We start from the raw sequence: 25,042 nt of genomic DNA on the forward strand, positions 1-25,042 counted from the left end.
TGTGATGTGATTTAACAGTCATAATGTTATCTCGCGGACAGCTGGCTGTTAGCTGCTTCTATAAAGGAAATGCAGGCACGGTACCGCATTTTCAAAGGAAAATATTCAAAACTCTCCTATTACGATGTAATTTCCTGTGTTCCCCCTTTTTTTGGGGGATGCCTTCGRTTGACAGCAGAGCTTCTTACACTATCATCAAAAGGAAAAAGAAAAAAATTTTGCTTCAATTAAGACCATAAACTAGGTATTAGACGAAGGAAAAAAAAACAAAAAGTCAAAATTTGACGTTTTTACAAAAAAATGGCTTTTTGGGGAACGTTTCTCAACGTTTTTTAATAGAATAACAATCCTGTCTAAACTAAGTTCACCATCCGATATAAATGAACAAGATTAATCTCTAAAACCGCCTAAATCTAATAAAAAAAAATTATTAATCGCGGACGGTTTTAAATAAAGCTTTCATAATGAACTTAATTCAGACAAAAGCTGCGTTGAGCTTTTGATTTTTTAGTTAAAACAAAGAAAGATCTCTAATCTTTTTTCTAACTTAGCTTTGTTATAAGCTACTAATATTTGGGCTGTTTTATCCTATTGTACTGCCGATGAAAGCTCTAAGGTTCTATAAACAGAGATACATATATTTTGATACCTTTCAAGAGAAACTTAAATCTAGAAAAAATATTTGCTGATATTTCAATTGAATTGAACTCGATGGGGCAATATATCTTACAAAACTTTTAAAACACCCTATCTAGCTCCACTGACCTCGCGACCTAAGTTTACTTAAATAAAACTACATAAATTTATGCTCGAAAACTATATTGGTTATCATTCCTACCATAATTTTTTTAACACCACATAATATTTTAGGCACAACTGCGCTTGGAATTAAGTTGTCTTAGATTCTCCTCGATACGTTTCTGCTCCATGGCTATACGGCTCACTAAATGTCCTTCCGGCGAATTGCTTGGTTCRAAACGTAGCATCTCTTTAGCTTTTGATGCGATGTCACGTGCTTCTTCTAATTTTTCCTGTGTAATATGAAAACAATATATCAGCGCATATAATTTTCTTCAAAACCACTAAAATTTGTCACCAAGCTCACCTGAAAAATCAGTGCTGCATTTTCCACCTCCTTGTCCTCAAAAATCAACTCGGCGTGTTCCATATAAGATAAGAGATATTCATACAATGCAATGCCGTACAACTTAGAGACACCTGGYAACACAGCACGCACCAATGGCAAAATTTCCTCACACAACTCCAATTTGCGCTCCAACAAGTCTTTACCCGGTATACACATGGGATTCATGAGTACGGCCCGCAGTATGGATGCAATATTCTGTTTGATCTCCACCAAAACAAAATGGTTTTGATGAAAATGTGCGCTGTACTTCGCCAGCAAGTTTTCATATGCCAACAGTTCACTGTTGGCCTCCAACAAAGACTCGCCGACATCGACCAGCAATTGTTTCACCGTATCCGTCGCCATCGTAGCCGCACAGTTGGTGCATTTCCATTCACCACCACCCTTCCCGTCTCGCATGGACGCCWGGCACACCACAAAGCCGTTCGCACAGTTCGAACACTTCAGCGAGCTCATGTGTGTGCCGAGCTCCAGTGGGTCACTGCAGCGTGCACACGCGCATTCGATGCCCTTCGTCAAGCGCAGTTCATGCTGTCGCTGACTGGTGCCCATTAGCGGATTTGTATATGTATTGTAGATGATGTCGCCGGCACTTATACGCACCGATGCGTACAATATCAAACGGAAGGATTCGTCGAAGGTGACCACCGTATTGGGTACACAGTTGTGCGGTAGTTGTGCGCCGCATACGTACACCCCTTTCAAGGTGTTGCCATCGCTGGCGGTCACTTCGAAAGCATTGGCGTCGATGCGCCAACAAAGTGTGTGCAATAATTCGTGAGTGACCTTGACGCGCTGGAAAGCACGCGCTATGCCCGACTGTAGTAACGGTGTAACGATTTGTAAATCCTGCTCCTGCCATGCCTCGCTGTCGACCACGTTGGCGCCTGGTGTGGCGCTCAACGCTGCGCACTGTTCGCTACAAGCTGGATTCTCCATAAGTAACAATAATTTGAGCACGCCGAAAATGGCGTAATTTTCTACGAGCAGATTTTTGGAGATCTCAGCACCGGCAGCGCCCTCGCAAAAAAAATCACAGTCGAAGGTATTGTGTGTGGTGCAATCGATGCAAAGCGGAAAGAACTCGCACTTTCTATAAGCAAATGTTTTGTGTATTTTTAAGGTGTGGGTGTGAGGTTAGGATTTGTGTTAAGTACGTGTTTAGTTAAAAGTTGAAAGCATATTAGCAGGTCGCAAGGCTATTTGTTGTTGTAGTGTGTAAATTTACTTGCACATTACGAAAGAGTCCTGCAGACATTGGCTGCATTTCATCTGTTCACACTCCCAAAAGGGCGCCACAAGCAGCGGCTGCTCCTCCAAAATAACATCGCCAGGCGAAAGCWCAGCGGTAGCCACCAGGTGTCGGCTGAAAGTGCAATAGTTATGGAAGAAAATTAAAATGTGAAAATAACACGAGTGCAGTGAAATGTAAATAAAGCGTATCTTTCCGCTACTGTTCCGATTATGTTATATCCGTATGTACTTGTATATGGTAAAACGGCATGGCAGAAGCATTTCGAAGCGCAGTAAATGTTTTGTTGGGTTATGTTGGTACTAATATCCCTTACTTATGCTGACAAAGTCGAGTATGAAACCCATTGTTTCACGACTCGTCACAATGATGCTGAATTTTTTTTYAAAAAGAGTATCGTAAACACATCTCTTTGGACAAGCTTGATCGTGCGAATTCCGATCCCACATTTATGGAAAACATTATAACTGCCGATGAAAYATGGGTTTGTGAGTTTGTCATGCAAACATGAAATGAAAGAAAAAMGCAACCGAAAACAAAAAATCCACGCCAAAACCGCTCAAAGGTGATGCTCGTTGCTTTTTTTTCTAATTTTCGTAGTTAGGTGCATCGTGAATATGTTTCGAAGGAACAGACGGTGAATATAAAGTTCGATATGRCCGTATTGCGGCGTTTGCATGAAAACATCCGTCGAAAACGGCCAGAATTTTCGAAGAACAATTTACAATGGTAACGCACCATCGCATCGAGTCACGATCGTGACGGAATTTTAAACCAAAAACGCAATGAATATCATCGATTAACCATTGTATTGAAATTGCCGCTCCGTGRAACTCGTTTTCAATCGATCGAAAAAATAAAACAAAACTCGCTGAAGGAAGATCATCCCAAAAAGTGCTTACGAAAGCATAATAAGTAGGACTGGAAAAATCGTTGGTGGTGGCTGGTATTRTTCCATTTGGTGGAGAATACTTTAAAGGCGTCAAAATAAATGTTGATAAATAATTAAATATTTTTCGGGTACTTTTTTCTCACAATATAAAATTGTATGCATGACAAAAAAAAAAACATAAACAAATTTCAGGGCTCTTTTTCATTTTAATATCACTTGCTATTATCCTTCTTGTTGGTTAACCCTATATTTTTATACATATTTTGCATAACAAATATGACTTGTAGTTTTATTTAAGCAAACTTGATTTTTGGTATATTATGTTTTAATTTTATTTTTTGTTTTTACTTCCATTTATTTCACTATTTTTCGTTGTTTTATTGAATTTTAACTTTTTTATTAATGCATATATTTTAGATCTTTTTATCTTCACTTTTAGTGATTTTTTAAATAACGGAACTTGATTTTTTTTATTGTCTTTCATTTCTTTTATTATTTATTAAATTTTTAAAATAAAAAAATTAATATGTACAAAAAATGTAATTTATTTATCTTAATATACTTTTATAACCAAAAAATGATTATATGTTTAAAAATTAATTGTTTTAATTGTGTTAAAATTATTAAATTTTTTTATAATTAATTTTTTTAATTGGTTTTTTTAAATTTTTTTTAATTTTCCGAAAAAAATTATTACATGTTTAGAAAATTAATTGTTTTAATTGTGTTAAAATTATTAATTTTTTTTTAATTAATTTTTTTTTTTAATTAATTTTTTCAAATAGTATTTTAATTTTTTTTAATTTTTCGAAAATGTATATTACTTAATTATACACCTTGAATAAATATTTACAAATTATGCAATAATTTTATTTTTATTTAATTTTATTATATTGGAAATTAACTTTGACTTGATTGATTTAAATGAACACTTTTTTGCAAAACAAACATATTAACCAACCTTGGAGTAGTAGAATTTTGCACAATCTTCACTTTTTCACTTAAACTTTGCATTTCAGCATAGAAATCTTAAATGCCTAACGTGCTTTACGTATTGTGTGTGCCAATCGGCAATCGCTTCGTAATTGAGCAATAAAAAATCGGCAAGAAGCAGACATTAACTACAACAAAAGCCAAAAAGTCTGGGTACCAAGTGCCCTACTGTGGCAGGTAAGGGTTAATTACCGTTATGAAAAATCGTATTAAATTGTATTTGTATTTATTTAATTATTTTTATTTTTACTAATATGAAATTTATTTAGTTGTTTTTGCTTTCAAATATAGTAAATTAAATATACAAAAGTTGTTAAAGGACACAGTACCAGGTTGTTGTGAAAATTTCCGCTGCTTGTGAGGTGTCTGTAGGGTACTTCATAGGCATCCATACGCTCGATAGCAATAAATAGCTACTCCTCGTCTAGTTTATATGAAAAGAAAAACATTTACGCTACACTAATTGAAAGCATGAAAATTACCTTACAACGACCTTGCCACCATTTRTCGAACGCTTCGAATTAATTTGTAAAAGTAATTACAAAATTTTTTATCGAACGCTGTTCCTGAGTTCTAAACCTGCGAAGATTCAATTGTAAAGTTGGCGTACTGAGAGCGGGGGAATATTCCATTCTCATCTGGCTGAAGGCTAGACCTCCGCATAGATAACGTTCCAGGCCCTCATCATCTTTCGTGCATGCTCTGCATTCCCCCGAATTCACTTATGCCATTTTTTTGCAGGTGGGATCTTAAGAATATGTGGCCCGTGATGACCCCTACTATGCTACTAAGGTCGCTTTTACCTAGAAATAGGAACTTTTTGGTCTGTCCACCATCAACACTACCCCTRTATTGCTTGTGTTCCTAAACCTGAGATGTTTATTCAGAGTCCAATATTTCAAACAATCCTTGAAGGAGTTGATTGGCTGGGGCAGCTTAGGGGAATTACTGCCCCAGCTGCACTCGGGGGGGCCAGCTCGTTATCTTTTCATTTCTTTATATTCCTATTTGACGGAATGTCCAGATATTTATGGACTTGCTGGTTAGAGCGTTAGCCAACTTGACACCTTCTGTTATGCCSCCGATCTCGGCCTGAAAGACTGAATTGTAGTCATTTAGTTTGAAGCTGCCTTCTGTGTACARATTACTAAAGAAGAAGCCAGCTCATTTGCCTGTTATGTAGTYTTCGGTCTTGGAACAATCGATTACAGAGCCATTTTTCCAATCTTTACTGGGGAATGAAAACAATGTGTTTAGTTGCTCGTAGATCTCGTTTTCTCGGTCACAGTGCAACTTTAACTCGAGTTCATTAACAAGGTATGATACCATGACTGACGCGCCTTGAAGTGCTATGATTTAACAGTCATGAGGTGACCTCACGGTAAGCTAGCTGTTAGCTGGTTCTATAAAAGAAACGGAGGCACAGGGTCTGATCAGTGCTGCGTTGACTGACGCACCTTGAAGTGCTATGATTTAACAGTCATAAGGTGACCTCACGGTAAGCTAGCTGTTAGCTGGCTCTATAAAAGAAACGCAGGCACCATGCCTCGTGCTTTCTGTACGCCTTGTAGTAGACGACCTTGAAGTTCTCTCTGTCGAGAAGAAGTAATAATTCATTAATGAAGAGCAAGAGGGATAGAATGCGATTTTTAAAAGAACGACAAACTAAGCAGCACTCCTTCTTTAGTGCTTACACGTGAGTTGAGGAATTATTTCATCATCAGTTATATCAATTTCAATCAGATGGCAACACTCTAAACTAATTACTTGCAGATCATGTGCGAAAGAAACCGATTTGTGCGTTAATTCAAAATTATTTTTAAATACAAAACAAACATATATATACATACATATGTACATATTTGCATGTACATATATTTAACACATTGTGTTGCGCCTCGCTAAATTTTGTTTTAATGTGATTATGTTATGTATTTATAAATTTGTTTTTTTTTCTTTGTGCAGTCAGCTGGGAATTCTTAAAGGGATATTTTTAGTTTTCGAAAGCAAGCGAAAATTGTCTGCCTTCCTGAGCACACTCACATTTACACCACATTTGGCCAGTCCTGCTATTTACGTGCAGATGAGTATACATATGTATGTATGTAAGTGAAAATACTTGTGTGAWTGAGTGTTGTATGAACGTATGTTTGAATATGCATATGTCTACATATAAACATGTACTGAATACGCATTTTAAAATTCAAAAATTAAATTGTTGCTATTTGTTGTTATTATACTTTTTTAAATTTAATTTCGATGTCAACGTACGATTTATCACGCTAGAATGGGCAATAATAATGAAATATTTAGTATTTTSTAAAATAACTTAGTGTTGGAATGGTGTTTGTGTTGTGATGGACACTCAGTTGTTATTATTGTTTTTTTTTGTTGTTGTTCCGTTCTTCAGCAAAATAATCGCAAACCTGTGTGCTGTCTAAATTTTTGGAGACCTAAAGCGTTGCTTGGTATGGTGTGATATCCGAATGCGACGCCATCTTTAAAAGTGATTTACGTTCATTTAATTTGTAGCAGGCCACCATCATTAATAACAGTTACAGAATGGCCGTCACTGTATGCTGCTTTGTTGTTTGTGCGGTTTGTTGGTTAGCATAAGTGTAATTTAACAGCTGACAATAAATAATATAAAATCTTGATATTCTTGTTGTTGCTAGTATCTTTGCACAAGGTTTATTAATTTTTTTAACACCCAGAAGGGAAAGTCGAATAATCTATAATGTAGAGTAATATATTTATTTTCATGGAAAAATATTCAAAATTCGACGTTGTTGTTGTAGCAGTAGCAATTCTGCTGGCCTCAGTCGTCGGCCGGATAAAATATCCGCGTTCGTTCCTATTACGTAGAACGGTCGGAGGGAACGGGATCTTACGATGTTGTTATTGTTTTAACGAGTACATAATTCCCGCTAGGATRGTAAGAATTAGTTAAGTTGTCGTCRAYGTCATCGAACGGTAGACCCAAGAAACTTTTGCTTTTTCGACAGGGTTCGACCAAAGGGGGAGGGTTGTCAGGTGAATGGRATTGGTGGGGCATGCAAAGAGGCGGCCAGTGTCATGCTTATACTTATTGCACGCTGGGTCTTTTCTAGATAAGTGGGTATCCAGAACGAAGCAGCGCAAGGGTCACTCTCGTTTCCCGCGACAACGAAAGGGAGTCGGTGAAGATGTTGATGGCTGTACTATGAATGGCGGTGAGTGCTTGTCGGAAGTATATTGCGTCCGAAGTCTGGTCAGCGTATTGTCTAATGTCATCGACATAGTTGAGGAATGACCTCATAATGTTCTTATGAGGAGGTTTCGCTCCAAGCAGTTGACTGCAAGGATGATTTTTGCGAAAGGACCCCAGCAGGAACTGCTTGGAGAGGAGTACGCTATGCTCCTTGATTGGGAGCAAACGGACCTCACTATATGGAGATATCAAGAGGCATCCGGTTGTAGACCGGAATGCAGTATTCTGGTCCACCTTTTAAGTCATGGAGAGAGCGATGTCCAGCGTTGTGTGACGGACTGTCTCAAAGGCTTTTGACAAGTCCAAGTTGTCTCACAGGGCGGTTTATGGTTAAAGTATACGAACAATCTGGACGTTTATAACGCTTAATGCTGTGGTGGTACTAAGGACTTTTCGGAAACCATGCTGGTGGTTTGCTAGACTCAGGTGGTGAATGAAGGTCGGGAGTAGCAAGACTTCAAGTGTCTTCACTACTAGGGAGAGAAGASTTAGCGAACCATAGTTCATTTTGACGTCTTACGACTTCATTTCCGGCTACGCTCCAAAAATGCTGTATCCGCCWTGACAGCATAGCTTCTTATAACATAATCAAAAGTAAAAGATGCGTGTGTTTGAAGACCATAAATTAGGTATTGGACAAAGAAACACATATAAAAGGGAAAATTGCTTTTTTGGCAGACGCTTTACAGAGAAGTTGCATATTTTGGTGAACATTTTTCGGTTTTTTTTTTTTTTTTTGAAACCATAATTTAACAAAATCCAATCCTTCTTTCAAGACCTTGTAAATTATAGGAAACAAAAAAAGGAAAAATGTCTTGAGAACCGACTTCGGAAACACAATTCTGAGAAAAAGTTTTAATTGACTCTAGACATATGTAGTATAGCTGAACTCTAGCGCGCAATTTGTTTATAGGTTATATCTCCAAAACTATTGTTGGTATCRACTTGAAAATTTAGGACAATATTCTAGAGATGTTAGAGAATTAATAAGATTTTTTTTAAAGCTTATGTAACCCCAAAACTGAAAAAGCAAATTTTAATTGGTTTTTAAATAATTTTTATTTCATACACAGAAAACTTAAAACTGCTAAAACGCCAATTTATCTTTTTATTAAGTTTCAAACTACAGTACGTTTTGTTTCTTTTCTTTGCTGTTTTTTTTTTTTTGTTTGTTGCTTTATTTTTGAGTTTGCCTTATGCAAAATAAAATCAAAAATATGAATTCGTTGGMGTTTGTTTTCCACTAAATATTATTAATGAGAAAAATTAGCGAACAACATACAATTAGTAATGTTGGTTGTTCTCTTTTTGTTGGCTATTGTTTTTAACCGATTCAAATATTTATGTTTATTGTATTTCGGGTATATGTATAGTTTGATTTTAAACACATAGTTATTAAGAGTCTACATACAATGCCATATGCCTTTTAACATTTGAAACGTTAGCGCTTTGCATTTGCCCCCCAACTTTTGTTACTTTCAAACGTTGCCAACATTTTGTGTGTGTTATATAATAATAATTATATTTATTAATATGTGTAACTTGCAAAATATGTTTACACGTGAGTGTGTGTGTATGTGTGAAAGTGCCAACTAGTAAGGACTTTGAGACATTTTTGAAGACTTTATTACTGTGTTTAAAAAATAATAATTTTCAGTAAAAATTTACGATGGAAAATTAATATWAAAAAAAAAWAATAATTATCACGTTGCCTACGAAGTTAGAATTTATCATTTCCAACTGAATACATATGTATGTATATAAMTGCATTAAATTATATGCAAATACATGTATGTATGTGTGTGTTTGTGTTACAGTTTGTTTAAATTGTTTAAATAGAAAACCACAAAGCCAACTGCGCACTATTGCCGTTACTGCCATTCCTTACAATTATAATATGTTTTTGTTGTTTTTTTTTTGTGTTGTTGTTTCCGTAGCATACTCGTACGCTTTTCTAATGTTTCACTTTTCTATTGCTGGTTTTTCTTTCTACCATCACTCTTATTTTTTATGTATTCGAATAGTAAAAGGAAAACACTACAGTAAAAGTGTTACATTTAAAATATTATAGATTATATGATTATTATTTACTGCGTTTGCCACTACCATTTAAACATCTCGTGGCTTTTTGTACTCTACGTGCTTTTTTTGTATCGTGTGAGGTGATCGCCTGCAAGCTAACAACATRCTCCACCGACAGGTCCTCACCATCACCAACACCACCAATACCACCAACACCAACACCACCACTGCCACCATCTTTGGACACAGACAGTGATGGCGTTGCATCGCTGCTRTTATCAACATATATGTCACTGTCTCCTTTGGCTGACAATGGCATGCTCATATGGGACGCACCATTGCAGYTGCCGCCCTTGGTGGCCGACAGCATGGCCGGACTAACGATAACGCTCCTGTGAGAGCGTCCGCCCACTGTTTGCGGCAATTTAATGCTGCTAGCGGTGTCCTTGCCGCCAAACGAAAYAGTTGCGGCCGGCTCACCAGTCTGTTCAGCGCTTAYAGCATTTCCTCCAATTGTTTTAGATATTGTTGTGGTCGGATTATTTTGTTGCAAGCCATACCAATTGTTGTTACTATTGTTTGCAGCAGTTGCAGTCGTACGTATTATATTGCTACCACGCACGTAATTCAAACGATTTGTCATTTCGCTTGGCAGCGACTGCGCAACGGCGCTCATACGGCAATCATCGGCATCGATASCATTGCTAAATTCTTTAAAATTTTCATTTCTTGTTGTTGCATTTGAATACGTGCCAGCAGSTGGATTTAAGTGACAGCTGCAACAATTAGTGTTGTTGCCATTATTGCTGCTGCTGCTGCTACCACTGGCATAAATATTGAATGCGCTATGACCATCATTACTTGCAGTGGGCAAGTTGGCGGACGTTGAACTGGCACTAAAATGTTGACGCTTAAGTTGATTCTTGTTCACCGTGCTGCTAACAGCCAATAGTTTTGCGGTAGTATCTTTATCCGGAAATGCAAAAACAGATCCAGCTTGTGACGATTGTGTTGTTATTGCTGTCAATGCGCCACTGCCACTGTTCGATACAAGCTTCCCAATGTCAGTGTCAGTGTCMCTTAAGTTGAGTATGATGTCCTCCGGTTTAACACCTTGATTGACCAATGCTTGAAAATCTTCGGGCGGCGGTAGTGACGGTGCCAACTTTTGCCCACATGAAGTACAAATCGGTATGGCCGGACTTTTGGAGCGCCAATATTGTARTTCGGTTTTACACTTATTGAGTTCCTGTCATATCGTGTAAATAAGAAAAATAAATGTTAGCAATAAAAATAGGCGAAAATAAAATCAGCTGKTTTTGATTTGCTTTGCAACTGCATGAAATTGTATTTTACTGCATTTCGTTTTTACCTGCAACAAAGTGGAAAATTTACGTGCTRTCTCTTCGTTTTTCTTATCATTCTCGTCCAAGCGATTGGCGTACTCCAATGTTTGTTTCTGCTGTTCGGCCAACAATTTTTGCTGTTCGGCAATTTGTTTGCCCTGCTCCGATGATTTTCGTTTACAATTACGCAGCTCATTTCGCAATACCGACAACTGGTTATTGTATATTTTCATACCTTGCTTGATTTTACGTATACCTTTACGCAATACCATGTTGCTTTGTGGTGGTGACGTTGAGGCGCTATCCGCATGATCAACAGATGCAACCAAAGCAGCTAGCCCGTAACAATACATACATATATTTTAAAATATCTACTTGTAACTAGTTTTTTTTTTTTTTTTAATATACTTACGTCTTTTTGTGGTGGTGGGCAATTTAAAAAAGTCCTTATTAAAGTAAGCAATATCGGGCAACGTTTGTTCAATACGATCCCTAAAGTATTCCATGGCCATTGTAGAGAGATCAAAAAGTTCATCGGTAACCCGATAAGGACGCTCAAGGCGTGGTGTATTCCTTATGTAAGTTAAAATATTGTATACTTCGTCTAAAATCTGTAAATAATTTTTTTGAAATTGAAATTTAGGTTATAAAAATTAATGGGATAGACTTACGGCTCCTGGAAAGAAACAGCAGTGGCCACGTTCGATATGTTTACCAAAAGTCATTTGTAACAACGACAAACGCATATAACATGTTTCAATTATATCACATTCGCATGCTAACGGATGATTGCGACGAGCAGATTCACGACGCGGCATATTCGCTTTGATGGCATGAAAACGATTATATGTTTGCGTAATAAGACGTGAAAATGTCGAATTCAATATGTCCATACAAACRTCGTTCATTCTGCTAGAAATCTGTAAACAGACAAATAACAGTAAATTTAGTAAATTTTACTTTAAAGCTTTTTAATTGTCTAATAAGCGAATCCATAATAAACTCTAAAAACACTTTTTTTAGGAAAATTTACATTGAATGAAATTTACCTATTAAGCTAAAAAGTAAAAAAATATTTAAAAAAAATTAAAAAATATATTAAAAAAAAACATTAAAAAAATATTTAAAAACAAAATAATAATTAAATGCTATAATATATAGTATTATACAACAAAAGTTATTTCGTAAAATAACATTGCAATATGAGAATAAACTGGATTTGCAGTTAGCTTTCCATACTAAAATTTGATTTTGATTAAAATATTTGCAGCAAATTCTGTCACAATACTTACTACTCTCATTTGTCCAACTTTTCGATAGCCGACATAGGCAAATATTTTGGATAAAACTTCGACGGGCATATCAAGTAACTGCACTGTGACTGTATTCTCATTTGCGGCAGCGGTGGCGGTTGTGTCATTCTCCTTAACCAACTGCTGTTGTTGATTTTGTTGAATGCTCTGATGATGACCACATTGACGTGTAGGCATTGATGGTGCTGCAATCATACCACGTTGAGTTTGTGTGGACATTGTGTTGAGTCGGGCGGAATCTGAAGTGGCACAATTTTGATTGAGTAAGCCGCTGCCACAATTTGTGGCCATTTGACGCGTCGATACCATTTCGCCAATATAAAAAAGGTATAGTTGTATACGCCTAAATATCCACTTTACATGTGTGGTTAAATTTTTAAACAGGAATATTTGCTGACTTCAAATGTCGCTAGAAACTGTAAAAGGCAGAACAGTTAATATTTTGTAACTGCCGTATATATTCTGTGGGTATAAATGTTATTGGTTATTAAAACTTTAACTTAGTTATAGTATTTGATGCGTACTTACCTTATGTTAGCATTGATTTCATGAAATGTAGATAATGATATATGATCAAACTTTTGGCTTTTGGTGATATTGTTACTTTTGTTGTGATTATGATTACAGTTGCATTTACTGCTGCTGCAATTGAAATTGACGACCAAATTATGCTGCTGCTGCTGTTGTTGTTTTAGCTGCTGCTTGGCTCAGCAATTTTTCATGTGATCACTTCCACTTCACCAGCATTGCGTACGCTTTTGGAGCCTCCGTCTCCACTACGTTCTCACTTTATTTAATACTCGTATCACTCTAACAATCTAGTTATATGTGGTTATATATATTAATATGAAGATAGTAGTAAGATGTGTGTATGTTACACGTATATGACATTCATATACATACGTATTAAAAACATGTATTCATCAATTTTGTATACATAGACATACATAATTCGAGGCATATACATAATTTATAATTTACGTGCCTCTAACAAATACATTACATACATAATAGTAAATATCTTAAAAATATATGTATATAGAATGTATATGAGAACTTACCTACGTATATAGAGTGAATGTGCATTATTAAATACTTGAGGTAAGAAGGGTAGGAATGTCCATATTTAAAATAAAAAAAAAACCCATACATATTACACACTATATGTCTTAATACATTAGCTCATATTATTCTGTTAATTTGCAAATTGCATAGTAGAATTTGTAAAAAAATCAATCATTGATAGGCAATACATAAAAATATATGAAATGAATGGTAAAGCTGCACAACTGATGACTGATGACAAAACGAAGTAAAACTATGAAGGTCTATGGAAAACACTTCTTTTCTGGTTTTGTATATGTTTCAGCATAAGCAACAAATATAAAAAAGCACACACATACACGTATAGCTTTTTATATCCGTGATTAAGTACTTTACAATTTCCGCCATGCTAGATTATCTATATTTTTAATGCTTTTGTCTAACTATCKGGTTACGATAACATAGCTTTATAAAAATAACTCGTATATCCTTTTTATCACAAATTTATGAACTATTTCTCTGAAATACCTCTTACTTTGAAGAATTGTGAGTTCCTATTCCAAATGATTGTGACTGTTTCGTTATGTTCACAATACTTTGCTGCTTCGGCGAGCTATTCTACGTCGTTTACACAGCTCTGCTCTGTTGAAGTCTATTGAACCCCTCATCAAGACTTCTCTTGTAAAATAAAATCATACCCCCCTTAAACTATACAATCGAAAACGAAAAAAAAAAACGAAGACCACAAAAATAACCACCGATAAAACTTAAATAAAAGCAATGCAGCAATGATAACGAAACAGAAACCATAAATGTTATAAAAATGAAGAAAACAACGAAAATTGATGGTGATGCCAGCTTATTATAATTTAGGTTCCAGTTGATAAACATCCATTATATACAGGTTGTGTAAAWTGGAAACTCGCTTCCTCAACGAGAAAAAGATTTCTGAGTAATTTTAATTTTGATCATTATAATTTACAGTCTATTCGTATTCAGTTATCACGCAAACATTGTATTTACACTGGTTTAAATCTTTGAAAGCATAATTTTTAAATAAAAAAATCAAAACAAAAGTCTGATCTCAACATAATTGACAAAACACTTTTTAGAAATCGTTATTTTTACAATGGATGTTTGAAAATAAAATATAATTAAAAGGAAATTTCTAACTTATCCAAACCCACCACTCAGTACATCGACTGCTGCACGTTCAATATAAAAATCTATTATTATTTTTTCAAATTTCCCTTCAAAAACATTTCATTACTGGTGCGACAAATATTGGACACGCAGCATTCKCTCAATATGTACTACGATCCAAACAATACAATATAAGTACATTGAATATGTGACAGGCGCCTATGGCAACACCCTTTGCATGAAAGACGCTTTTACTCTCCTCTTTATTATCTTTCAGCACTTTACTTCCTTATGTTTTCTTCTTCCTGGTAAATTTTTCTATACTTTATCCTTATACTTTTCGTGTTTTCAAATACCTATGTAGATATGTATGTATATATTAATAGTTTAATTCCTACAAAAATTTGAGTTTTCGTTGCCAATCAGTCGTCACATATATATATAAATCTATATGTAGATATTCCTTTTATTTACACCGCACYATTAATTTTACGCTAACAAACCTCTTTTAACAAAAAAGTTAACGTACCATTCAATTTTACAAATATTTAGCCCGCAATGTTCATTTTTAGTTCCCACTATTCACTTCTATTTTACACTTTTAATATCATTCTCACTTTTATCTTGGTTAAAATTATTTTAGCTAAGTAATCAATTATAACTAGACGGAATCAAAGAAGCCAAACCGAGGTCGAAAATGAAATAAATCAAGAGCATCAGCAAATCGACAGCTAACCAAAATTGAAAATAGTAGTTTGCACAGGGTTTCCTGTTAACGCAAAGTAAACAATTTTCAAACTGATATTTACATGAAACCAGTTAAAAAGAGATCTAATACTTACGTTGTAAGCAATTGGTTAGTTCTAGACAAAAGCTCTGAATACACAATTACTTTATAATAATTGAAAACTTGTAATAAATCAGGTTTTATTTGAATGTTTAGACATTTTAAAACAACCCTGTTATTGTTTTTAAAATGTTGATTTGTTTACGAATTTATTGAAAAAGCATAACGCCAAAAAGTGAGAAGTGTTACCAAGTATATAAAAATTCATTCCACTTTCAGGCCCGAGTTCAAGCATTGTTTTTACAATAAATTTAACTCAGCCTATCATTCTTAATATATAAATTAATTATTTTATAATATCCCCAATCCAGAACTGTTCTCAGACTAATACCAAAAGTGGCGAAAATACACAGCTTCAAATGGATTTTTTTTTACCTCTACATATTGGTTTCTTTAATTGTGCCTTCTAATTAGATATTGACATAATTAAGTTAATAAGCATTGTTTTAATTAAGAAGATAACACACTTWTAWCTAAACCCTTTCTTTTAATTATTAGTCGACATCATTTTTGTATACTTTAATTTGTCAATAAATAAAAAAAAAAGAATTGTCAATAAATAAAAAAAAAAAGAATTGTTCTAAAATTCTTATTAGTTATTATGTATCTCTAAAATTTTCTGTAATAACAGATTCATAATATTTTTATTTTAATTAATAATAAATTTTAAATTACTAATTTAATTATGTATTGTTTAGAAATGTATTTCAAATAAGCGCTCACTGAAGTAATGCAAAGAATAACGGTCAAATTCCTCTTTTGGATAACACGCCTGGATAATACGCATTTGGTCTTCATAATTTTCCGTCAACTGCTAAATAATTATAAAGAAAATCATTTATTGAACTATCATCATATCTTAGGTATACTAGCATATAAAATGCCCGACCCTTAACTCTTATTTAAAATTCTTCTATATCATTTACTATATAAGTACCTTTTTGACGTCAGCGTTTGAATCGAACGTAAAACATTGCACCTCTAAACGTGATCCTGTTTCACCTTTATCTCGTAAGAGATTATAAAGTTGTAGCAAACTCAACTCAACATTTAGCCATTCCATAGGAATACCCAGCACTCGCAGCTTTTTACAAGCACCAATAAGTTCAAATATATTTAAATCCATATATTCTTCATCACCATTCTCAAAACGGTTTTCAAATATTGGTAAAATATTTTTTATATTTATTAGCAGCAATTCTTCTAAGTTTGTTAAGCTTTTCGCTAAAACATTCTCATCGAATCGATTCACAAAGCGATCCTTCATTATCCATTTTCTTAAATTTGGCATTTTTAATAGAATTTGCATAGGAAAATAACCTATAAAACTATCGCTAATTAGTGTATGTATTCTCGAACCAAATATTTCAATTATCTTGTTATAGACAGACTCGTAATCGCGATCGTTAGAATTTATAAAACAGCCAATCAACTTAAGATTTCTTAATTCAGGTAGCTTATCGGCTATAATATTTAACAGCTCGGCATTTGTGGAAAACTCCTCTAAGGTTTGACATTGAATAATGCTATGAATTTCATGGAAATTGTTATACAGCTTATTGGATTCATCTTTTGTGTAACCAAAACTAAACTTGCGTAGTTTTAAATTTGTAAAAATAGACTGTAAACTGAAATCGCCCGTATAGCAAACGTACTCTAATTTTAATTCCGTTAAAAAATTCATTTTTGCAATGACATTCATATTTATATTGGCGACTAAGTTTATTTTATGCAAATTCGGAAATACTTTAGGAAATACATCTAATGCATTTGTTTCTACAATCTCAGCATCAGCTATTAGTGTTTGTGYATTAGGAAATACATAGCTTCGCAAAATATCCATATCATCCGTTCGCAAGCAGCCTAAATCCAAATCTTCAATGAAATCATGCAAATGATATATCATCCATAGAAATGCTTTYTCATTTTGACAATTCGTGTCATATTTGCTCCATTTTTTGTATTTATGATGCCAATAAATATTTACTAAGTTATTTAGACGCATACACACACGTTTTAATTGCAATTGATCATTTTGGTTTAATAATGTTATAATGTATAAAATACAATCATCGTTCAAATTCAGCATTTTGTAGTGGATATGAACAATAACATTTTCACTTTATTTACCAATGTGCGATTTATCATTTACGATTCGGTGACATTCAAGCAGAAGCTATGATTTCCAATTGCCATCCGCCGACATCTGTTACACAAAATTGTATGTATTATTAACTAAACAAGCATAAGTAATAAAAGTACTTACTTAATTACACGCGTAACTAACCGTTGTCATAAAATTACCAACTTATTGGTTTTGAAAGCATTTATTGRCAAAGCGCTTGTTAGCAGAATTTTKATTCAAAATTGCTGAAATATAAACAAAATGTAATTTTTTTTGTTTTGGTTCACTTCAAGTTGTTAGTAATTATACCATACARGTATCGAACGTAAATTACTCGATCTATCGATGTTTGCTATTTTCTCGATTGTGTTAAGCAATCAGCTGTTTTCAACGGATTTACCGATTTAACAGTACGCGAAAGTAGGTTGCCACTATTCTTACAATAGTAGTAGTTGTCAGTAAATTGTTTTATTTTCTAAAAGTAAAAACATAGSATCATTTAATAATGAAATAATCTAAAGTCAATGTAAAGTGCCTCTTCGAAGCGTTTTTATGCCCTGAACAGTTTATATTAAGTTGCCACGAATTTTGTAACCAAGTAATACTCAGATGGAAACGTCGGCTTTTTTTGAAACAACRACATATTTACATTACGGAGTTCATTAGTGTGATAATAAAGAGCTTATAAACTTCATAATCCACCTCGTTGTCAAGGTTTTGTTTTAATTTTCGTACATCTTGGTATTGATCTAGTTCCTTTAACTGTGTCTAAAAATATTAAACCAGATCATTAAAGGTCTTTTAAAGTTAGCTCAAATTACAAACCTTAGACACACTTTTAGATGCAACACCTTCGAAGCATATAACTGTCAGAATTCCAATGTATTTTTTCAAGTGCTTTAAACCCTTSACAAGTGTGTTTAAAATTTATCTGATCATGCTGATTTAATCTTGTTAAAATTATAGTCAAACAATCGTGATTAAGGTCTATAATGGAAGCTTAAACGGAGTAATAAATGCATAATGTGATTAATAGTTAAAATCGAGCTTGGTATTGAAAATATTTGTATACAAAATATTTAGGTTTATTTACCTTTAGAGGCCATGTTGCTTCAGTATCGCTGTGATGCACACGATTCAATGGATTACAAAAATTAAACTGTACGATTACTGTCACTAGCACGAGAAACTATGTACATACATAAATGCAAGTATCGGAACTTCATTTTGAGCAATACTTTGTTATTTCTTTCTTTTTTTGCAATTCAAATGTGTTGCGTAGATATTGCAGTTTTCTATTGTGCAATTTTTATAGGGATTTCAAGTTTTCAAATAAACAAAAACAATTTAAGCTTTAACTTTAAAAATATATTTTTTTATATTATCACCATTATTATATTACTAGAGAATAATTGTTACAATTAAATCAACGCTTAAGCTTTTTATTATTAGAATTCATCGATTTAATTTGTTGCACTAACCAATGAACACCATCTTCTAGGCCTTCGCCTGTCACTGCATTGCTTGGTGTTATATGCCAAGGCTTATCCACAATATTGTGTAAGCCCAATGCTAAGTAAACAAAACAGTAATTATAAAAATTAAAAGTAAAGTATATATACATAGTTAAGATCTGCACATATTAATTAACTTTTATATTTAGTTACCTGCTGCTATTTTTACACTAGACAAAGAATCTTCGCAGTCCACTTTATTATTATATAAAAGTATGGGTATACTTCTATTTACTAGATCGGGATGTTGCAGAAGCGTGTCTAGTTCGTCTCGCACCACAACTACGAACAACAGATGATGGAATAAAATTAATAAAATAAGCTTTGATTTTATAATATAAGTAACGATTTTACTCTAACTAAATGTTTGTTAATTTACTTTATCATACAATGGAATATGGCGCAATATAAATTTTGAAAAATAAAAACCAACAACATTTAAACCAAAAGTTATTAAAATTTTATATATACATATCCATGTATGTTTCGTCTAAAAATTATTAAAATTGTATATATAGTATATAAAACGATTTAAAAAGTAAAAAAAAAAAATAGAAAATATTTTCCGTATCATTGTGATTTTCATGCCACCTACCCAATCTCATGCGATCGCTTGAGTCAATAACGTATATAATACCATGACAATTTTTAAAATGATGCTCCCATAGGCTTCTATAACGCCATGCACCAGATGTATCTACCATTGTAAATAAAACGCCTTCACCTTTGTTTTCAAAATAAACAATTAGCAGTTAGGTATTTAACATATGCTTTTAAATAATTTACTTCTTATTTGTTCTAATGTAAATCCCACTGTTGGAACTGTAATTGCAGCTTGCTCATGCGGCGACTTAAAGTGGTTTATTATTGTTGATTTGCCACTATTGTTTAAGCCAATGACAAGAATTGTAACTTTCTCAGATTTATTTTTAAAAAATGTCGAAATCTTTTTAAACATTCCCATTTTTCAACTTTATATTCGGTTTTTTAGTTTTAATTATTTTTATTCTTTTTTTTTGTTAGGGCATTTACCTACATTTTTGAGTGATTATGGAAAAACAAATTTCGTTACTATGGCAATTATGACATAATATGAGCTAGCGAACATTGCCAGAAWTAGCTCAAACAATAATTAAATATTCCGATATTTATTTATAATTTTCATAATTCACATGAATTATAGAGATTTAATATCTTAAATGCATTAAAAACAAAATTTTTTATTGCTCTACATGCATTATATCTATAAAATGTATTGTTTTATGAATCATTTGTTTACATACAACATTTTATAATTTAAAACAGGGAAAATGTATTGTAAGCATACTGCAGCTATTAATTATGTTGTATTAAATATGTTAATAAATAAAGTAATATAATTACAGAAGCTCTATGTAATTATTGTATGAAAAATATTTACAATTTCTGTAAACCTATCAGAAATAAATTGTGTTGCCATATGCAATATCTAAATTGTCATATATATCAATAGGTGGCAGGCCGCTCATATGCTGTTGACGTCGTTGCGACGAATACCTGAATTTAAAGATGGCGACCATCTTTTCGCTCGTGTGAGTGCCATTCGTACGTATATCTACAAATTTTGGGAAGATCCTGCAGACTGCAGTAATTTTAAAGTGAAGTAAAATAGTTTTTTTTGCAGATTAAATTAATTAAAATAGTAATTGAAAATACCAGAAAGGTGTGTATCGCGAATTTTTGTTAAGAATACGATTGATGTGATGTTGATAATACAAAAAACTGTATAAAGAAAAGTGCATAAGAATTGTGTGGCTAAGGTGTGGAAGTTGGTAAATTTTCATTCGGGACGTTCGCTAATGACCCGTGGCATATATTTCATATTGTAAGTGTTCGCGTGTGAAAATCAATCTATAATTTTCGTATTGTCATATTTATTTCCTGGGCAATTGTTATAAAAATAAAGCCCATTTAAGAACGGGCACAATCGAGAGAAAAAACCTGCAGATACATCATATGTATAAGTAAAAGAGGAAGAAGATATCGCGTCGAAGTTCGTGTGACGTCGACTTCAATGCTTCTGAGTCGGCCTTGATACTGCAGCGGTGTGTTGATGTATCCGATCTGTACGAAGCATCAGAGTCTTATGTTAAAAGAGAAATCCACTAATTTTATAATATTTGTAGTGACTGATTTCAAGTATAGATTTAGTATATTTTCAAGTCCTCTATTGAAATTCTTACAAATTAAAATTTTGGAAATTTGGAATATGAAATAAAATTATGTAAATGGTAAGTGAAGGAGGATGGGCGTAATAAAAATAATCAATAATATGAGGGCAACCCACTTCTATTATCAATAATTTTAATACGAAAATTAGAGAACCATAATCATAGCTTTATACAATATACTAATTATGAATGAGTTCTGATATGTTGACGTTTGCCAACCAGCTATTCACATCAGCTTATTATTTTTGCACAATTTTACTGCTAATGAAAGGTCTCAGTTAAATTACTTAAAAATCTTTCTAGTTTAGAAGAATTATTAAAAGCCTAGATTGAGTGGAAATTTGGTTCTTGTGCCAAATATTAGGATATAGTATGTATGTACATAAGGCGTGTATACACGAATACACATTTTACCTTAAAGTATTTGGTGAAAAAGTAAGGAAACTTATTAACTAGGTTTCTTTGTCTTAACATAAAAAGAAATGGAAACGCAAGCAAATCAAAACGGTAAAAAAGAAAGGTCAAATTGTTATTGGAAAACTAGTTTAATGTTGATACCTAAAACAGGGGTGTATAACAAGCATACAAAGAGAATYGCACACAGTAAAGTTTTATTTGTTTTAATTATTGACTACATAATTGCTTAAAGTAGAACATGAAATGAATATAATAAATATATAAATAGTTTCCTTGAATTTATTATTGAGTTGGATAGAAAATATTTATGGATTTTTAAAACTTATATAAAATATACATACGTATATATCAACTGTTTATACCATATTAAAAATAATTAAATTTTTTCCGTTTTCCGTTCTAATTTCTTTCATTTTTAATATATTAAGATATCTGGGATGAATCATTTAATTTTGGTAAATRATATTGAACAAATTGTGGTAATTTTTTTGGAGAAACTAATATCATGCAATAGAGGAACATGTAAGAGTCGTTCTCGTAATAATGTGCGCAGTATAACACTGCTCGATCGCATTGTATCATGTAAAATGGCAAATTTTCAACGTTCTTCCTTTTGTTTTTATTTATTAATGGAAGTACATAACTTGCTTTTGGCTGGTGACAAATGTTCACTAAGAGAACTTTTTTACAAAGATCCGGCCAATAATTGCAAAACTATCAATATTTGTAACAGTTTAAAAGATGTCTGTGTACTTTTACGGTCAACACCATGGAATTTGGGCATCTCCGCATCTGGAAAGGGGTTAATTGCAGGTTTTATTTAATAATTATATAGAATATAAAATATTTTTTGTTGTATTAATTTCTTGTTTTTATAGGTTCAATACGTATGCTTATGATAAATGGTGACATGATCGACTGTTACACCCAAACCGGCGCTGTTTTACTACCTCAAGATCATAATGCTATCAATTATTTGGAAACAAGTGCATCATTTGTACTAATTGTCGAAAAAGATACCATATTTTCTAAATTCATATCACAGAAAATATTTGAAACTATTGGAAAAGATATAATTTTGATTACTGGAAAAGGTTATCCCGATTTATGTACGCGTCACATTGTACATCGCCTTTCCTTTGAGCATAAGCTTCCAATCTATGCACTTTGTGATGCCGATCCATTTGGTATCGATATCTTATTAATCTATCAATATGGATCGCGAAAAATGCCGTATGAYATTTCAAAAAATTTAATATGCCCCAAAATGCAATGGTTAGGCATTCATCCAAGTGAACTGTATATGTTTAATTTTTCAAGCGCGTCACTAAACAAGTTCGATAATCGTAAACTTGAAAATATATTGCGTTATAATTATTTAAAACCTGCCATACGTGCAGAATTGCAAATAATGCAACTTTTACAAAGGAAAGTCCATATCGAYGAATTACATTGCATTGCACAAAAATTTCTCATTAATGATTACTTACCGAATAAGATAAAACGTAATCTTGTCATTTGAGTGAATATCGAATAAGAACTAAGTTCATAACAACAGTATAATGTTGAAAGTAAATCAATAAATATTTGTTTTTATTATCTTCCATGTATAAGTTTTATTGAAATCTTTAGAGCTACAGTGGGTCGCCAGTACAAAAAAAAATAGGTTGTCAGATTTACTTCAAATTTGCATTGAATACTTCTAAGATTTTGTGTCTTAAGAAATTACAAGAAAAAAATCATTTCAGAAATCTGCCTACCCCTAACCCCTTAAGGTAGGCTTTGTTTGTAGTGTGCGTTGACCTTTGTGTTCTAATTTGATTTAAAATATTGGTATTTGTTTTTGKAGTTAACAAATGTAAATCCTAAGATTTGATATAAATTCACCATAAATGAACTCTACATATGTGAATTACCCTTAAATCGATTATTGCGTGCGACTAACCCTGAATACAACATAAAATAAACATGATATTACTTTGGTAAATTCTCCTCCACAACGAAAATGCAACTCGGTTGACAAAATGTACAATTTCACTAATTCGTTGTATTTAAACACACCTTAGCCACAATTGAAAAAGCATTTTAAYTCCGCGAAAACAAATCTGAAAAAAATTTTAACATGTATATTGTAATTACTGTTTCTCATACATTTATTTATTTCATATCTCTTCCAGATGGTCGTTAAATTTATTTAGTGATATTGCAGCTAGGGCTTGGTGAACATCTATATGTAAAATTACACATTTTTGGTGTTCACTGATGCCAAAAACTAAACAAAGTATAAAGACTGTTGGTACAGCGTTAGAAGAGCTTTGGCAGCGATATAAAGAGCATAGTGGTGGCGACGAATACACACATCTATACTATACACTTACAAGACGGGAAAAGGCAACCGTTTAAGCAAAATTGTATCCACATTTTTGTCTTGTATTAGTTTAAGCTTAAGTTGGCGTTGTTTGAAATAAAATGTCTGCTACAATGCGAGCGACATTACAAACAGTTCCTGAATCCCTACCAACCGAACATGTGTCCTCCAYAACGGATGCATCTGCGGTGCCGTCAAACACCCCAACGACAAATTCTTTAACGGCCACTACCTTAAACACTTCGCAACAGCAGCAACAACAACAATACAATAATAGTACCATCAATAGTTCAGTGCATTCAGTCAAGGATCAACAACATGACTCGGCAAATGCCAACATTATTGCACTGCCACAAACTACAACAACTAGTGTTGTTGTTGCCACAACAACAGCAACTACACCAATTGTTGCGAGTAATGTTCCAACAAATACGACCGTGAATACAACATCCCAATCGCAACAACAGCAACAAACACAACAACCGCAGCAGCAGCAACAGCAACCACAACAACAACAACACAGTCATCAACATCAGCATCACCATCATCTAGTGAATAATGCGACAGCAACAGATAGTGGTGGTCGATTGCCACCAAACAATACGTCTTCAAATGCGGCAGTTATAAATCACCATCAACATCACACTTCTGGCATAACAAGTGTTGGTGGAGGTGGTGGTGGCGGCGGAGGAGGTGTAGGTGTTGCACCGCTGCCTGTTGTAAACAAAAACATTTTGGCTTCACACTCGAATTCGGCGTCGATGAAACAGCGAACCTCTTCAGCTAAGGTAAGTGGCCTTTTAATTTTAATTATACACATACACACACATGTTTGTAAACATACTATCTGTTACCAGTTACATACATATAACGACATACTACATACCACGTAGATGTTGCTTAGATTTCATTGTGAAACTTTTTTCAAAATTTCAGTAATGATTTTRCCACTCATACAACTAAGCATCATACCCCCAAATAGTTGCGTACACAATTCGATAATTCCTTCAGTACATGMCGTTGCTGTGTAAATATGTACATATGTGTGTGTATGTAAATTCATACATACATATATATGTATAACCGCTTGTTAATAATTATGTATATTTTTTTTCAATGAAATAATTCTGAAATTAATCTAAAAATAATTATGAAATAT

The 25,042-nt window shown here is 33.4% G+C and overlaps 5 protein-coding genes across 10 annotated transcripts; 1 reads left to right on the top strand and 4 right to left on the bottom strand.

The window, feature by feature from the left end:
* Positions 1-802: 802 nt before the first annotated feature.
* Positions 803-4,381, bottom strand: LOC108968851. The gene is made up of 4 exons (XM_018933150.1): positions 4,253-4,381; positions 2,376-2,513; positions 1,106-2,240; positions 803-1,031 (listed from the first exon to the last, which is right to left on the bottom strand). The coding sequence occupies exons 1-4, from the start codon at positions 4,303-4,305 to the stop codon at positions 867-869; spliced, it is 1,491 nt and encodes a 496-aa protein (XP_018788695.1). The 5' UTR covers positions 4,306-4,381; the 3' UTR covers positions 803-866.
* A 4,307-nt stretch (positions 4,382-8,688) lies between these two features.
* On the bottom strand, positions 8,689-15,118 carry LOC108968887. Of its 5 annotated transcripts, XM_018933215.1 has the most exons (8): positions 14,932-15,118; positions 13,277-13,310; positions 12,744-13,033; positions 12,195-12,677; positions 11,574-11,822; positions 11,315-11,513; positions 10,929-11,236; positions 9,618-10,805 (listed from the first exon to the last, which is right to left on the bottom strand). In XM_018933215.1, exons 4-8 carry the CDS (start codon positions 12,522-12,524, stop codon positions 9,618-9,620), a joined length of 2,274 nt encoding a protein of 757 aa, XP_018788760.1. In that variant the 5' UTR covers positions 12,525-12,677; positions 12,744-13,033; positions 13,277-13,310; positions 14,932-15,118. The 5 variants fall into 5 exon arrangements, with proteins under 5 accessions (XP_018788761.1, XP_018788760.1, XP_018788762.1 ...); XM_018933216.1 differs by lacking the exon at positions 13,277-13,310 and having other exon boundaries at positions 8,689-10,805; XM_018933217.1 differs by lacking the exon at positions 13,277-13,310 and having other exon boundaries at positions 12,195-12,631.
* An 825-nt stretch (positions 15,119-15,943) lies between these two features.
* On the bottom strand, positions 15,944-17,749 carry LOC108968845. Its single transcript, XM_018933144.1, has 3 exons — positions 17,516-17,749; positions 16,187-17,455; positions 15,944-16,063 (listed from the first exon to the last, which is right to left on the bottom strand). The coding sequence occupies exons 2-3, from the start codon at positions 17,336-17,338 to the stop codon at positions 15,944-15,946; spliced, it is 1,272 nt and encodes a 423-aa protein (XP_018788689.1). The 5' UTR covers positions 17,339-17,455; positions 17,516-17,749.
* Positions 17,750-18,720: 971 nt separating this feature from the next.
* On the bottom strand, positions 18,721-19,858 carry LOC108968847 (ADP-ribosylation factor-like protein 6). The gene is made up of 4 exons (XM_018933145.1): positions 19,675-19,858; positions 19,484-19,612; positions 19,042-19,170; positions 18,721-18,946 (listed from the first exon to the last, which is right to left on the bottom strand). The coding sequence occupies exons 1-4, from the start codon at positions 19,850-19,852 to the stop codon at positions 18,801-18,803; spliced, it is 582 nt and encodes a 193-aa protein (XP_018788690.1). The 5' UTR covers positions 19,853-19,858; the 3' UTR covers positions 18,721-18,800.
* A 905-nt stretch (positions 19,859-20,763) lies between these two features.
* On the top strand, positions 20,764-23,676 carry LOC108968872 (meiotic recombination protein W68). 2 transcript variants are annotated; one of them, XM_018933189.1, is made up of 4 exons: positions 20,764-21,158; positions 21,944-22,037; positions 22,152-22,328; positions 22,394-23,676. In XM_018933189.1, the coding sequence occupies exons 1-4, from the start codon at positions 21,156-21,158 to the stop codon at positions 23,035-23,037; spliced, it is 918 nt and encodes a 305-aa protein (XP_018788734.1). In that variant the 5' UTR covers positions 20,764-21,155; the 3' UTR covers positions 23,038-23,676. The 2 variants fall into 2 exon arrangements, with proteins under 2 accessions (XP_018788734.1, XP_018788733.1); XM_018933188.1 differs by having other exon boundaries at positions 21,944-22,328.
* Positions 23,677-25,042: the final 1,366 nt, after the last annotated feature.

Source organism: Bactrocera latifrons, unplaced genomic scaffold (genome assembly GCF_001853355.1).
Source record: "Bactrocera latifrons isolate USDA-ARS-PBARC rearing strain unplaced genomic scaffold, ASM185335v1 scaffold_230, whole genome shotgun sequence".
In the NCBI taxonomy this organism is placed as follows: domain Eukaryota; kingdom Metazoa; phylum Arthropoda; class Insecta; order Diptera; family Tephritidae; genus Bactrocera; species Bactrocera latifrons.